This window comes from Vicia villosa, linkage group LG2 (genome assembly GCF_029867415.1).
Source record: "Vicia villosa cultivar HV-30 ecotype Madison, WI linkage group LG2, Vvil1.0, whole genome shotgun sequence".
Lineage (NCBI taxonomy): Eukaryota > Viridiplantae > Streptophyta > Magnoliopsida > Fabales > Fabaceae > Vicia > Vicia villosa.
The window spans coordinates 14,557,284-14,572,791 of NC_081181.1; the positions used below are offsets into that span (position 1 = coordinate 14,557,284).

At 29.4% G+C, this 15,508-nt stretch overlaps 1 protein-coding gene and 1 pseudogene across 1 annotated transcript; one reads left to right on the forward strand and one right to left on the reverse strand.

The window, feature by feature from the left end:
- Window positions 1-504: 504 nt before the first annotated feature.
- Window positions 505-2,433, reverse strand: LOC131645933 (cathecol O-methyltransferase 1-like). The gene is made up of 4 exons (XM_058916122.1): window positions 1,886-2,433; window positions 1,379-1,689; window positions 1,210-1,274; window positions 505-925 (listed from the first exon to the last, which is right to left on the reverse strand). The coding sequence occupies exons 1-4, from the start codon at window positions 2,338-2,340 to the stop codon at window positions 629-631; spliced, it is 1,128 nt and encodes a 375-aa protein (XP_058772105.1). The 5' UTR covers window positions 2,341-2,433; the 3' UTR covers window positions 505-628.
- A 1,396-nt stretch (window positions 2,434-3,829) lies between these two features.
- Window positions 3,830-6,501, forward strand: LOC131648618 (uncharacterized; annotated as a pseudogene).
- Window positions 6,502-15,508: the final 9,007 nt, after the last annotated feature.

A 15,508-nucleotide genomic window follows, 5' to 3' on the forward strand; every position in this document is an offset into this window, starting at 1 on the left:
CAAATAATTTAAATAATCCTTGAATTTAAATTTAATATTAACTATAATACCAAAAAAATATTTAAATTTATAATAATCGCTTATATTTATATGTTTGCATTAAGTCCATCTATTAAAAAGAGTTTATGATATTTGTATGAGACTTTTTTTTTAAATCAACTAATACCAAAAAAAAATATTTGAATTTATAATAATTAATTATTTAATTAATAATATAAACATTTGTATTTGAATTTTAAACAAACTATTGAATTTAAATGATGTATATTTAATTATATATCTTGATTAATACAATAAATTAAATGATTAATACAATTGATACACTTTGATTTTAATTTTTTTAATAAATATTAGATTATTTCGAAAATAATTTCTGAAAAATCTCAGGTTAAATATTGGGATATTTTGCAAATACATCTTTGAAAACACCCTATTTCAAAGATGCATCTCCAAATTCTTTAGATAAAAAAAATTGTGCCAAAGGCCCATAAAAAAATATAAAAGTGAAAAAAGAAATTCTCTAACATTGCATAAATAATAAGCACACATGAAATATTATTATTGTAGCATAACAAACAAGTAACACAAGCACAAACAACTCGAGTTTCACATAACAACAATAAACTCCTTACTTAAAGAATTCCATAACCCAAAAGTTGCGAATACAACATTCATATCTGATGCCACTAAATCCAACTCTTGTTGCCAAATCTTCAAATTCTTGCTTAGTTCGTTCTTTTCCACCTGGATTTTGAGTCATCATCAACACATCCAATTGAGAGGTAGACTTCGAAGCATATCCATTTTCAGGTATAATAGGAAGAAGTGCCTCCAAAACAATCACCTTTCCATCATCAAGAATAGCATCATAACAATTCTTCAAAAGCTTTAAGCAATGCTCATCGCTCCAATCATGAAGTATCCACTATAAAATTTATATACAAATTCATCATGTCATTTTAAAAATTAAAAAAAATGTAACATTATATTCTAACTATGTAGCACCAACACTTCTTAAAGAAAGTTTGTCTATGTCCGTGTCGGTATCAGACATTTACATCGATATTTGTGATTATATTTAATTTATTCATTTTATTAAAATTATTAATAATATCGTCAAGCCAATGTCAAGATCTTTTATGGTTGCCCATGTTTCTTAGTATTCTAATGACATGAAATCATGAATAATTCATATATATATTCACCCACCTTCATAAAGATAGCATCTCCTTTGGGCACACTTTCAAACATATCTCCACCAATATGTTCAACTCCTATCAACATCAAGTAGATTTACCATTACCAACTCTTACACTATATTGCATATTGAGTTTAACAATTTTCTTCATTATTATAAACAACATGTAAAAGGTCATACCTGGATAAGAAGGAGCATGTTCTATTACATGAGGCAAGTCGAAATTAATACCCTTAATGCGAGGATATTTGGAAGTGACTAAGTTAATGTTGACCCCAAGACCACCTCCAACATCCACAAGCTTTTTTACATTATCAAAACCTTTGTAGCATTCAAGAATCTTCTTCATAACTACTTTGGTATGATTGATCATACCTGTATTAAAAACTTGATTAAACCTTGAGTCCAAACTTGGATAATCAAATGCATGTGTGCCATAAACTCTGTCGAATGGTACACCCCCTTCTCGAATTCCATTTTTAAGCTCGGGCCTAAGAATGAATAAACATTTTTTTAACTAATTAGTTTTCTTATAAATTAAATGAAGAAACTAACTCTCGGGATTGAAAAAAAATTATAGTGAAAGTTGATCTAGCAAATAATTTGTCGTTGCAAAATAATATTTTGATAGATGTAAAATTTATACAGAAATAGAAGGTAAACGGACAACAATTGCTGAGAACTGACCAACTAGCTAAGAAGACTTTATCTTGAATTAAAGCCAATAAGGGTCCTAACGAAACACCATCAGAATCACGAGCGAAGAATCTAGCAACAGGAGCCATACTATAAAGTCTACGAAATGATCCATGCTTTTGTTCATCTTGAAAAACCAAACACTTCAATATAGAATGAGATGCAAGAAGAGCAAGGATCCGATCCAACATTTTGGGAGCATCTAGATTAGTACATGAGAGACGAGACGCTATCTCATCGGCGGAGAGTTGAGCATCTCTACCAGCTTTTAGCAACACATCAAAAACACCAAGCTCGGCTGCAGATTGAAGTGCCAGTGGTAGCACAATAGAGGTGCTAAGGTGCATAGCATATGAGAAACTTTCTTCATCTTCTAACTCTTTTTCTGCTTCTGATTTTCTCTCTTTGTTCTCATTCAAATCTATTTCATTGGAAATGTTTGACATCTCTGAACCTTGAGGAATCAAATGACCTACGAGAACTGTATTTAATAAGATCTAAACCAACACCAACAACTTGTCCTTTTTTTTAAGAAAGCTATTTATAAAGACATTATTGATGTTGTTTTGTCATCCCCACTAATTTCTACTCATTTTTTATCCAACGTTTTGCATTTGATTTTTTTTTTAATAGCAAATTAATGCATGTGGATCTGTTGTTAATAACTTTATTGGTGTGATGTACCTTCTTTCATTTATAAAAAAGTGTTTGTTATATATAATATTGTTTTGAGTTTAAAAATTAGCGAGACTTGTTTATGTGAGTGGGATGATCTTTTAAAATATCAAAAGATAATGTACTAGAACAATTTTTATAATATTAGTTAGAGTTTGAAGAATAAGTAACTATATTAGATAATTAAACGTTTACAAAAGAATATTAAAGTTAGTTAAAGTAGTTTTAAAGATGAACAAAAGCTTTGACTTTAAAAAAAATAGTAAAAGAACTGTTATATATATATATATATATATATATATATATATATATATATATATATATATATATATATATATATATATATATATATATATATATATATATATATATATATATATATATATATATATATATATATATATATATATATATATATAAAAGGATGGATATATTTACTCCAAGAGTAAGTGTAGAAGACTTACACCAAATCTTAACTATTGATTTTCATTAATCTAACGTTTTAATTTATGAAATATTTTTTTAATATAAAAAATTAATCAAAGCCGTTAGATTAATGATAATCATTGGTTAAGATTTGGAGTAAGTCTTCAACACTTACTCTTGCAGTAAATATATCCATCATATTAAAAAAAGAAGTATATCATTCTACCCAAATTACCCTTTCTATTCCAACAATTTACAAAGAAAAAAGGACTGAATTGTCTTTTCATAATCCAACCATTTTATTCAACTTCCAAACAATTCAAAATGCAACACATGTTCCTCAATCTTTCACATTTCAAATTATCATTTTGCTTTTCTCTCTCCAATATTTTCACTTTTATCTTAATTTTGACAATTTCTCATCCCATCCCATGAGTCTCTTATGCACCACCGAATTGACCAAAATGCCTTCGTGCTTCCGTAGATGCACGTCCGGAAGCATCACTTTTTTCAAAAAAATTAGTTTTTTTCCGTAGATGCATCTACCGAAGCGTTAAAACATAGTGAAATTTGGGATTTTTCCAATTAATTGAGATAATCAGAATGTTCTGTAGATACATCTACGGAACACTCTTTTCAAACCCTTCCTCCTGTAGATGTAACTACGGAAGATTTCATGAACTTCGCTTCCGTAGGGAAACTTGAGATTTTTTCACTTAATTGAGAAAATCTCAAATTAAGTTACAAATTAATTGAGAAAATTTCAAATTAATTTCTCAATTAATTGGGAAAATCTCAAATTAATTAAGTTCATTAAATCTTCCGTAGATGTTCATGAAATCTTTAGTAGTTACATCTACGGAAGAGTTTGAAAAGAGAGTGTTCCATAGATGTATCTACGAAACATTCAGATGATTTCACTATGTTTTAACGCTTCCGTAGATGCATCTACGAAACAAAACTAAATTTTTCAAAAAAATAGAGTGATTTCGGAAGTGCATCTACGGAAGCAGGGGGCAAAAATAAAATTTCGCGCAGTGTGTAAGAGATCTATGGGGTGCATCGAGATATTGTCTTAATTTTCTCTCTCTCAATTTTCTATTTTATTTTTTATTTTTTAAACATAAATAAATTAATAATTTTAATAAATTAAATTAACATAATTATTAAAAATATTATTTTCAAATGTCAAAATTATTCATAATTATTAAAAAAAATTAAATGTCAAAATTTCTACTTTTCTCAGTGATCACTATCAACAAAATACCTATTTTATTTTAGTTAACATATATATTTATTTGAAACACAAAATTCTTATTTTCAAATGTCAATATTTCTATTTTCTCACTAGGAAATATCAGCAAAATACATATTTTATTTTAATTAACAATTGTTTTTATTTGAGACACAAAATTCTTATTTTTAAATGTCAAAATATTTATTTTTCTCACGGGGCGCTATCAATAAAATATCTACATGCTTATTTAAATAAAATTTACATCGTATTAAATAAATTTGTAACGGAACACGATCAGTTAAATTCACGCAATTTTTTTATTTATAAATATTGCTTTCAATATGCATTTGAGTATAAAACCATCATACAAATTCATTTTAACCTATGTAAATGCATGAATATCATTATGCTTTATACAATTATATTTATCATTTAATATTATAAATATCTAAACAAATTATTTATATATATATATATATATATATATATATATATATATATATATATATATATATATATATATATATATAATATTAAATAACTGTACTTGTGCGACAACACGGGTGATTTACTAGTGTGTGTGTGTGTGTGTATATATATATATATATATATATATATATATATATATATATATATATATATATATATATTTGTAACTTATTTTCGTTTATAAAAATAATTGTATCAACAGTTGACTTTTTCTCGTTTATAAAAATAATTGTAAGTTATTCACATTTATAAAAATAAGGGTTAAATATACAAAACCCATGTAATATTAGCGAGATTTAAAACCCCCCTCGCAATTTCTTCATATACACCACTATTGCCACATTGTAGTAAATATTTCCTCTGACTTCCAGTGTGACAGTCCACATGGTATTTTTTTAAATCCATGTCATATTTTATTTTATCTTTTATTTTTTAAGGAATATATATATATATATATATATATATATATATATATATATATATATATATATATATATATATATATATATATATATATATATATATATATATATTGATTAACATTTTTCATTTTTTAAAGTTAAGAAATTATTTGAACAAAAATTTATTATAAACTTTGTTGGGCTTACGACCTATTTACTCTAGGCCTGCTTTCAACTTAATAAACCAAGTGATTGTTTGCTTTATGAACACTAATTTTGTCTATGTAAAAATCGATGTAGGACTACAAGGAATCCTTGGTTGTTATTAAAATTTTGATGAGAGATATAGAAAATTACCTGCTTGGCTCAGAAGTTCTCTAAAATCAGCAGCAGGCTACCACAATTTGACTTGTCTGTTTCTTTCCAACAAAGCTAACATTGTGATTATAAATTATCTACCTCAACTGAAATGATCATTTTCATTAGCAAATCCTCACTTTGCAGTGGCATATAAAACATAATCTTGTAACCAAGATTAAATTCACTTCATGCTTCAGTTTGTTTAGTACACAATTATTGAAACTCCCAAGTTACACCATATATTTCATCCTTATTTTTTGTATTATGCACTATGTTTTGAATGCAATTCTTCAGTTTCTTTTCAGAAAAACTACAAATTGAATTTTCAAAAATCAATTCAAGATGCTACAAACTCAAAACTATCATGTAGTTTACTTAATGTGGAAGCTGAGTTAAATGATGAAGCATGTGATTTGGTCAGTGGAAAGGAGCTTTCGCTTAAGGAGGACGATGATAATATTCGTGCTTATCATTCTTAGCATATTTATTCATTTCTTCTAAATCAATTTGCAGTATTCTAGTTCCAAACTTATTTCGCAGAAACCCATGGACAAAGGAAATGCCAAACACTCTGTTCGAACAATGGATTGCTAGACATAACCCTGAGAGGATTTCAAAAGACATTGATGCATGAACATAATGGATGGCTGATGAATTCATGACTTCGGAAGTTTCCAAAAAACGTACCATAATTGGTTTTTGTTTTGGAGGTGGCAAATTGTTATATGTAAGGCGCTTGTTTTGGCACTGGAATCTCCTTCTATGGTACAAGGATAGATCTTCTTGTTGCTTTTGATGTAAAAGTTCATGTCTTGTTTATTTTAGGGGACAATGATTCATTTTGTGCTGTAAGTGAAATAGAAAATATTCAGACGAAAATTGATAAAGGTTCAAAAGTAGTGATATTCCCAAGTAGAGGTCATGGATTTGCCCACCGACCTGGATTTCCCGAGGAAGATAAGGATGCTGAAAAAGCTTATGTAATTCTAAGAGACTGGATATGTGAAACATTGGTGTGAAGAACATGAAGAAGTAAACAAAGCAAAAACACATATAGTTCCACATCTTTTTTTAAGCCAAGAACTTGAGTGTATATAAAGCAAAACTGCATATGTATTAATAACTTGAAAACAAGCTGAGAGAAAATGGGCCACAAGCCCAATATGTTTCACATCAAATTTTTGTTTAAATAATTTCTAAATTTAATGTTTCACATAGATTAAGAAACAGTAATAAATGAAAACTATTGGTGTATTCAAATTAACATTAATGTTAAGTTTGAAAACAATAAATTAAGAGTATTTATTAGAAAATATGACAAATATTTTGGGACGGAGGGAGTAATTAATATATATTTTGAAAAATATAATAATATATATATATATATATATATATATATATATATATATATTTTTGGAAGAAATAAAGATTTATTAATCCAAACTAAATGAGGAGCACTGCGATCCAGAGATCCAGCAACAAGGTTACAAGGAAACTACACTACTAATCAACTTAACATGAGAGTAGCAATATGAGGTTTAAGAAGTTTATGGTACCAGCCCCGATAAACTATTTTTTCCAGAACATCCTCAATTATGAGGTTCAAATCACTAGCACTGCCAAAGGAGATACGGTTCCTATGCTGCCACACTCCATAAATTGTTTCAGTCAAAGCCAGCTTGAGCATATTGGCTCTCCAACCCTTACCCTTGCAGCTGTTGATTGCCCAAATAATCTCATCATCCCATTTGCATGGAGTATGCTGAATCTGGATCCAATTCAGAACAGCAACCCAGATTTTCTTTAGTTCAGCACATTCAAAAAACACATGATTATAGTTCTCTTCACTTGCACAGAAGCTGCAAGCATTATCCTGTACAAAGCCAAGTCTCATTAACCGGCTTTTAGTGGCCAACCTCTTATGACACAACAGCCATAGAATGATCACTGCACAAGGTCTAGCAGGGTTGTTATAACAGAGTAAACTCCATGGTAATGTCGGTCCAGAATTGATCTTTTGGTAGAACGCTCCACACTTGAACCTACCTTTAGCTGTCAACTCATTCCAAAGAGTATTGTTATCTAACACATATTTCCTAACATTAAGGACAACACGCATAATCCAAGAACTATTGGTTTTGGCCTGCATACCAAACAAATCCTTGTTTTTTATATAGTATGAGTGAACCCATTTTACCCATAAACTATCAGGTTTGTTGCAAATATTCCATAACAGTTTAAGCATAGTGCATTCATTCCAAGCTTTTAAATCAATAATTCCCAGACCTCCTTGTCTGATAGGTTTGCAAACCAAGGACCAGGCCACTAGGCTTTTCCGACTGATATTATCTTTGCCTGTCCAAAAATACGATCGACAGAGAGCATCAATTCTATTAATAATAGACTTTGGAATGGGAAAACAAGTCAGCCAGTAATTCGCAATAGCAAAGGATATACTTTTAAGAAGTTGCAGCCTGCCTGCATATGTTAATAGTTTGGCAGTCCAATGTCTAATTCTCCCTAAAATTTTATCAATAAGGGCCTGATAGTGGTGAGACGCAAGCTTCTTAGAAGATATAGGAACACCCAAGTATTTAAAAGGAAGGCTTCCCTCCTTGAACCCAGTCATATCAAGGATACAAGTTTTAATATTGCTAGGCACAGAACCAAAGTAAAGGCTACTTTTAGACTTGTTAATTTGCATACCTGTGGATTCCAAAAATTTGTTAAATGCTGTGAGCAACAAATTAACAGAATCTGTATCCCCTCTGGACATGAGCATGACATCATCGGCAAACATCAGATTAGTGAGCTGAATCTTCTTACAGTTGGCATGATGGTGAAAGGTTGGATCTAACTGCATCTGATGGAGGCATCTTTGAAGGTACTCCATGAGAATGACAAAAAGGTAAGGGGAGATAGGGTCCCCTTGCCTAATGCCTCTCTTGGCTACAAGTAGATTAGAAGGGGCCCCATTAATGATGAATCTATAGGATACACTGGTCATGGTATTCAAAATCCAATTAATGAAATTCTGAGGGAAACCAACTTCCTGCATTATGGTTGTTAAAGCCTGCCAGTTAACAACATCATAAGCTTTTTGTAGATCTATTTGGAAAAGGCATCTAGGAGGACCATTTTTACACTCATAACCTTTGAGAAGTTCATAGGCCATAAGGATATGGCTATGAATCTGTTGGCCAGGAATGAATGCAGCTTGATTGCTGCTCACTATGCTACCAATGACACGACTGAGTCTAGATGTAAGAACTCTGGATATAATCTTATAAAAGGTAGTGCAGACAGAAATTGGTCTGAATTCCTTAATGTGCTTGGCTGAGTTATGCTTTGGGATAAGGGATACCATGGAACAATTGAAAGCTTTGTAAAGCTTACCATTGTCAAAATAATCATGTACTGCAGCTATCACATCTAATTTGATGGTCTGCCAGCTAACTTTGAAGAATTTAGCCGTATAGCCATCAATCCCAGGAGCAGAATTATCATCTATACCTGAAAGTGCAGCATAGATTTCCTCTTCAGTTACTTGGCTCTCAAGCTGAATTCTCTGATTTCTGTTTAACTGAGCACCTTTCCTCAGTACATCAATGTCAACACAGACCAAATTATTCTGGCTGGAACCCATAAGCTTACCATAGAAATCTAGGACCTCCTTTTCTATATCCTCATGAGTAGTAACAAGCTGGCCATTGTCCTTTTCCAGCATAGAGAGAGCATTGGCAGATTGTCTATTTTTTATAGAGGCATGGAAATATGCATTATTGCCATCACCCTCTTTAAGCCATTTAAGTTTAGCCCTTTGTTTAAGAATGCTGCTATCAATGTCCTGCCATTTAAGAAGCTCTTCAGTGCATTTCTTAACACTAATAATTAAATCACCATTCATCCTGTCTTGAAGCAGTTTTTCTTGAGCTGCAGAGAGATTCATACGAGCTAGGCTAACTTTCTGTTGAGCTAAAAGGAGAGGTTTGTTCATTTTATAGAGAATATGTTGAAGTCTCTTCAATTTGCCCCATAAAACATAGCTAGGTTCTCCATGAATGGGTTCTTGCCAACTTTGCTCAACAATCTTATGATAGTCATCTGTTTCAGTCAGGCAGTTTAAAAATCTAAAACGCTTATGTCTTCTCACATTTGGTTCAGCAGCATGAAGATAAAGTAAAGCGTGATCTGAAACACTAGGAGCTAGAGTTTGCAGAGAGTACTCCAAATGAGTTTGAAACCAGGCAGAATTACCTAGAATTCTGTCAATCCGAGAGTAAATAGTACCAATGTGATGCTTGTTCGACCAGGTATAATAATCCCCACTATTAGACATTTCAGCAAGATCATTGTCATTCATCATATTTTCCAGCTCCTTAAATTCTGTTTCACTAACAGGATTACCCCCAATTCTATCTTGAGAGCAAAGAACATTGTTAAAGTCTCCTGCCAAACACCAAGCTCCCTGAACATTAAGATTATTCAGGTCATTCCAAAGCTCTCTCCTTTGATCAAGCTTATTCATACCATAAATTGCAGTTAGCCAGAATTTAAATGCACCATGAATATCATAAACACCCACATGAATAAATTGACTAGAAGCAGCAGTGATGCGCAGATCAATGTTGTTTGGATTCCAATGAATCCAAATTCGACCATTGGGGTGGTAAGAGTAATTATCTACAAACTTACCTCCAAGATGAAGATTATTTCTTATAGCATTCGCTTGATCCTGTTTAACTCTAGTTTCAATGAGAATGTTAATCTCAGCCTTGAGAGTATGGAGACGGGAGCTAATCTCCTGAAGCTTCGCAGCCTTATTTAACCCCCTAAGGTTCCACGCTATTAACATTATCCAGAGTCCTTTAGCTCTTGCAAGTCATTCAAAACTTGCAGAGCATCAAACCCATTCACACAAGCCAAGTTGGATGAAGATGCCTCCCCCATTGGTCTTTTGCCTTTATCCTTCGTACCCTTACTTACTGCAGTCCAGGCCTGGTCCTCATTTCCTTTAGTAGGTCGTATTTCACTGATAGGTGCAGCAATGTCTGTAGTTATCTCCTTATCAGTTTCCTTTGGAGGTTCTATAGGTTTCTTGGGTTGCCACTGCTTAACCCTTGCCTTAGGCTGATTACAATTATGACCCAGTTTTTGGCATCTATTGCAGTATAGCGGCTTCCATTCATATTCAATAAAATATAATATCTAATTAAAAAAAGTAAAAAAATAAGATTTAAAAAATAAAAATAAACGTAGATTAAAAAATAAAAAAGTACCACGTGTATTGTCAACTTGGCAGTTCGAGAGAATCTTTGCTGCAATGTGGTAGTCAAGGGTGTATCTGGAGGAAATTGCAAGGGGGTTTTTAAAAAAAATTCTTTAACAGGGGCTAAAAAAAACTCCCTAATATAACATGGGTGTTTTGTATATTTAACCTTAATTATAATTAACTGAAATTTATCATAGAAAACACATTTATATTAAAAAAAAATCAAGAAAACGATGGATCATAACACATTCTTTGATGAGTCATGAGAGTTTGCTTCCATGCCATTGTTACAATCTATTTCGGATAGACCAAAATGCTACACAAAAATATGGACGAAAGTGTTTAATGGAGAGACTAATAAAAATAAGTAAATGTAAAGGGAGATAGAATGACATATATTAAATGTATTAAAAGAAATAAGCTCAGCATTGCAAAGAGAAACAAAATGAAATTATTAAGATTCTATAATAATACATTGAAAAGATATAGAAAATAAATTAAAGCAGCCTCATAATGAGTAAGAAGATATGAGTTTGTAACATAAATAAAAATGAATCTAATTTCATAACTACAAATAATTTCATAATCAATATTAAATACAGAAGAATAATAAAAAAAAACTTTATCTTTAATACTGAAAATTTGATCCGATTGTATGACAACTAAAACAACTGAAACAAATCGTGAAATTGAGATTTTTAGAATAAAAAAAAAACTAAAGGAAAAATAACATAAATAGAGAAAAAATATCAAATAGGAAATTCGTGAAGCTATGACTTTTAGCATAAATATCAAATTGGTTTAGTCAAAAACTTCATGGATTAATAAAAGCAAAAAAAAAAAAAGATTAATGGAGGAAGATAACAAACGATTTTGTATGGAAGAAATCATCATACCGTAACTTAGGCAAAAAAATACGTAATTTTTTGAAACTTTTCTCTTAACAGTTGATACACTTACAAATGGAAGGAATTCTTTGTAGTTCCCATTCTGGAAAAAGAAGGTATGATGGGTCTAAAGAATTGTAAGGGTTTGTTAATTTTCAAAAAAAAAAAAATCAAAATTAGAACAGGGTTTACGTGAAGTTCCAACGCAATTAATATAATCAGATGAAGGGTCCTATTTAGTATAATAAAATGTGATTATTAACTGAAAAGTAATGATTATGATTGTGTAATGACATTTAAGGTCATGAAAAACCTTCTTTAAATTATTTTAGTTGGTTCATTACGGCAATTATGGTAGGATTTTATGAATCATAATAAAGACCAAAGTTTCGGGTGATTCTATTATAATTATCCAATTTGATGTCATTGTAGAGTTAGTAACCGTTGATGATAATTATTCTTCAATTTTTTTCTTCTTCTTTTTAGTAATTTCTAAGTTAAATTGTACCAAAGTTTCGGGTGATTCTATTATAATTATCCAATTTGATGTCATTGTAGAGTTAGTAACAGTTGATGAGAATTATTCTTCAATTTTTTTCTTCTTCTGTTTAGTAATTTCTAAGTTAAATTGTGTTTTTAATATTTGATCATATTCACTTTTAGGTCTATGTGGTCTCTCTGTGTAATCATGTGAATTCAACCACTAACATGTGCATCATTAGAGCTTCAAGAGAGGAACATGATCAATAACTGTATGTTTACAATTTTGATACTTTAATTTTAATTAATATATTTTTGTCATATATTAATTTTCTTATTTTTCAGGCTATCATTGTTTGAATGTGGAGAAAATGATACATAATTTATTTATTTATTTTTTTTCCAATCTTTTTGGACCTAATTCTCATTGTATTATTGATTATAAAGTTTTATAAGTGTTAGGATGCCTGCTCACTGTTTTTTTTTCCAATCTTTTTGGACCTAATTCTCATTGTATTATTGATTATAAAGTTTTATAAGTGTTAAAAGTGTATTATTGATTATAAAGTTTTATAAGTGTTAAAAGTATGATGACAGTGAAATTATGACATAGATTTTGTTATTTATATGGTGTCGTGTATATCATTTTAGAAATATAATAAGATATTATGATACATTATATACTGTGTTGTTTTTATTGATTTAGGTTTGTTATATGGGAAAAAAACAACTACACTATATTCTATTAATTGTTACTGTTAAACAAAAACACACCCAATATATTTTATTGCAGATATTGATATGTTTTCACTCCTGTAGTTACAAGATTTATTACTCCGCCACATTTTTTTACTCAACACCGATACAAGAAAAAAAGACGATTAATAATTATACTATTTTTGCAATAAACATTATATTTGTTGTTAATCTATTTTATAACACTGTAGGTTCTATTATACGGTAGGATATAGTGTGTATGACTCAGTTAAAAGTCAAATTCACTCACATTTTGTTCTTAATGACACTGTTTCAAAGTATGTATTCTAATTGTCAAAATATTTATTTTTTACGGTTTATGAATTACAATCATCAGGTCATTCCCAGCTTCATTATCTTAAAAATTCATCTTAAAAAGAATTGATGTTTCGATTTTGTAGTCCTAGCCGTAATACATTAATTGTGCAGCATGCATTTTTAGCCTATCAATAATTTTTTTTTTTTTTTTTTGCTTTTTAATTGTCCAAACATGCTCATGAAATTACCATGCATTGTTTAATGGATCGTCAATAAATTCTTAGTTTCCATTGCACTTACTCCACGCTAGGGGTGTTCGCGGTTCGGTTTAGATCGGTTCTAAGGCAAAAACTCATCCGATCCAAAAAAAATTTTACTTGCGGTTTGGTTCGGTTTTGGATGATATGTTTAAAAAAATCCAATCCGATCCAATTTAATACGGTTTAATTTGGATCGGTTTTTGGATATCCAAATTACAAATTATATTTTTATTAATATTATAAAAATACTAATAAATCATAGATTCGATATAATATATATCATATAGTATATTAAAAGTTAGTACTTATAAAATGAAAATGATCGATTATAGTTGAAATAAATAAAATAATAACAATAAATAGGTTAAACTAAGCTAATAGATAAGAGAAAAAAATTTAATTATCATATAATAATAAATTTATGTAACATACCATACTAATAAAAATTAAATAAGTACAAAATACATATGCATGCGGTTCGGTTTGGTTTGGATTGATTTTGAAAAATCAATCCGAAATCCGATCCAATCCGTGCGGTTCTCACAAAATGGCATCCAAACACATCCAATAAACTTCGGTTTTTTGCAGTTTTCGATTTTTTTGGATCGGTTTACGGTTTTTATGTGGATTGGTTTGGATTTGAACACCCCTACTCCACGCATGCATTGTGTGTTATAAGGATCAAATTAAAAAAAAAAATTTTAATTTATTGTAATACATTAATTATTATTAAAACTAATAAATTTATGCTAATATTATGATTGTCATTTAATGCGATGGATTTATAATTGAAATACAAATTAAATGGGAAACAAAATTTATAAAATGGGGAAATTTGTATAAATGATTTATTCTAATTTAAGCCTTTTTTCTATGTTCAAAGCATTTTGATTCAAATTGTTGTTAAATGTTAAGTTTTTTAATTAATGAGTAAATTATATATATACTAATGATTTTTTTAGAATATTAATATTGTTTCGTTTTACATATATTTTTTTATTTTTGGTTAAATGTAAGATTTGTCACTATTATGGAAAATAAAGGTTCATTTTATTTCGATGGTATTTTGTGTGTTTATATAGTATTATTGTGTTTTATAAATGATGTGTTGTGTTACTATGGTTTTTATTGTGCTGTTCCTAATATTTCATCAATACACGTATAATAATAAATAACAAATATTTATTTAACTTCCCCACTTGATTTATTTCGTAAGAACAAATAACATGATTGGAATTCTTTGATTTTTTTTGTAAATTCTTTTAAAGATTTAATTGTATTAGTATTATTTGCATTATAAATATTCTATGAAATCAATCAAATCATTCGTTTTTTTTCAATCTCCTCACCATTCTTTTTTTTCTTTCACAACAATAAAATCAAATAAATTAGGGTATTAAACTTTTTTTTGTAATAGAAAATTATTAAAAGTTTAATTATTGTTATTTATTATAAATCAATTAAACATAAATTTTTGGAAACATGATTGTAGGTTAAATATTTTTTTGATAACCATAATTAATTTAAAAAGTGGGTTGATTGGAAATGTGAGTATTAAATTTTTTTTCAATGAAATATCAAATAATTTCAAAATTTATAAATTTTATAGAGTTAAACTTCTATGGAGTCTAGATATTCATTGAGAATTGAAATTTGACGGGGACCATAAGTTTGTAAAAATTATAAATATGATATAATAAAAAAGATTTAAAACTGATATTTGACGGGAAGATGTTATAAATTTTAGGTTTGAAAAATTTACTAATATTTAGAAAGTAATGTTATTTGAATTGGAAATATGATTTTATTCAAATTTTTAGTTTTAAAATTAACTAATCTGGATTCAACTGAGTTTTGTTAACCAATCTCAATTCACGGGTAGATGTAAACTATCTATGAGATACCAGATACAAGTTGTAGACTATTCATTTTAATGTGCATTTTTTAAATATTTTCTGATCAATCCTTAAAAGTTGATACATATTATTTGAATATATTCGTAACTATGTTGATGTTAACCAATTAAATAATAAATTCTAACTTTATAAATGATGGTTTGGTAGACATGTGATGTGAAGCCAAACGGAACCCGTGCGATAGCACGGGTTTCTTA

Excerpts from the sequence above, each read along its gene's own strand:
- LOC131645933 (XM_058916122.1), bottom strand. The coding sequence starts at position 2,340 with ATGTCAAACATTTCCAATGAAATAGATTTGAATGAGAACAAAGAGAGA. Across the intron at positions 1,275-1,378 it reads ACATGCTCCTTCTTATCCAG|GAGTTGAACATATTGGTGGA; the intron begins GTATGACCTTTT and ends TGATGTTGATAG. Across the intron at positions 926-1,209 it reads GAGATGCTATCTTTATGAAG|TGGATACTTCATGATTGGAG; the intron begins GTGGGTGAATAT and ends TAAATTTTATAG.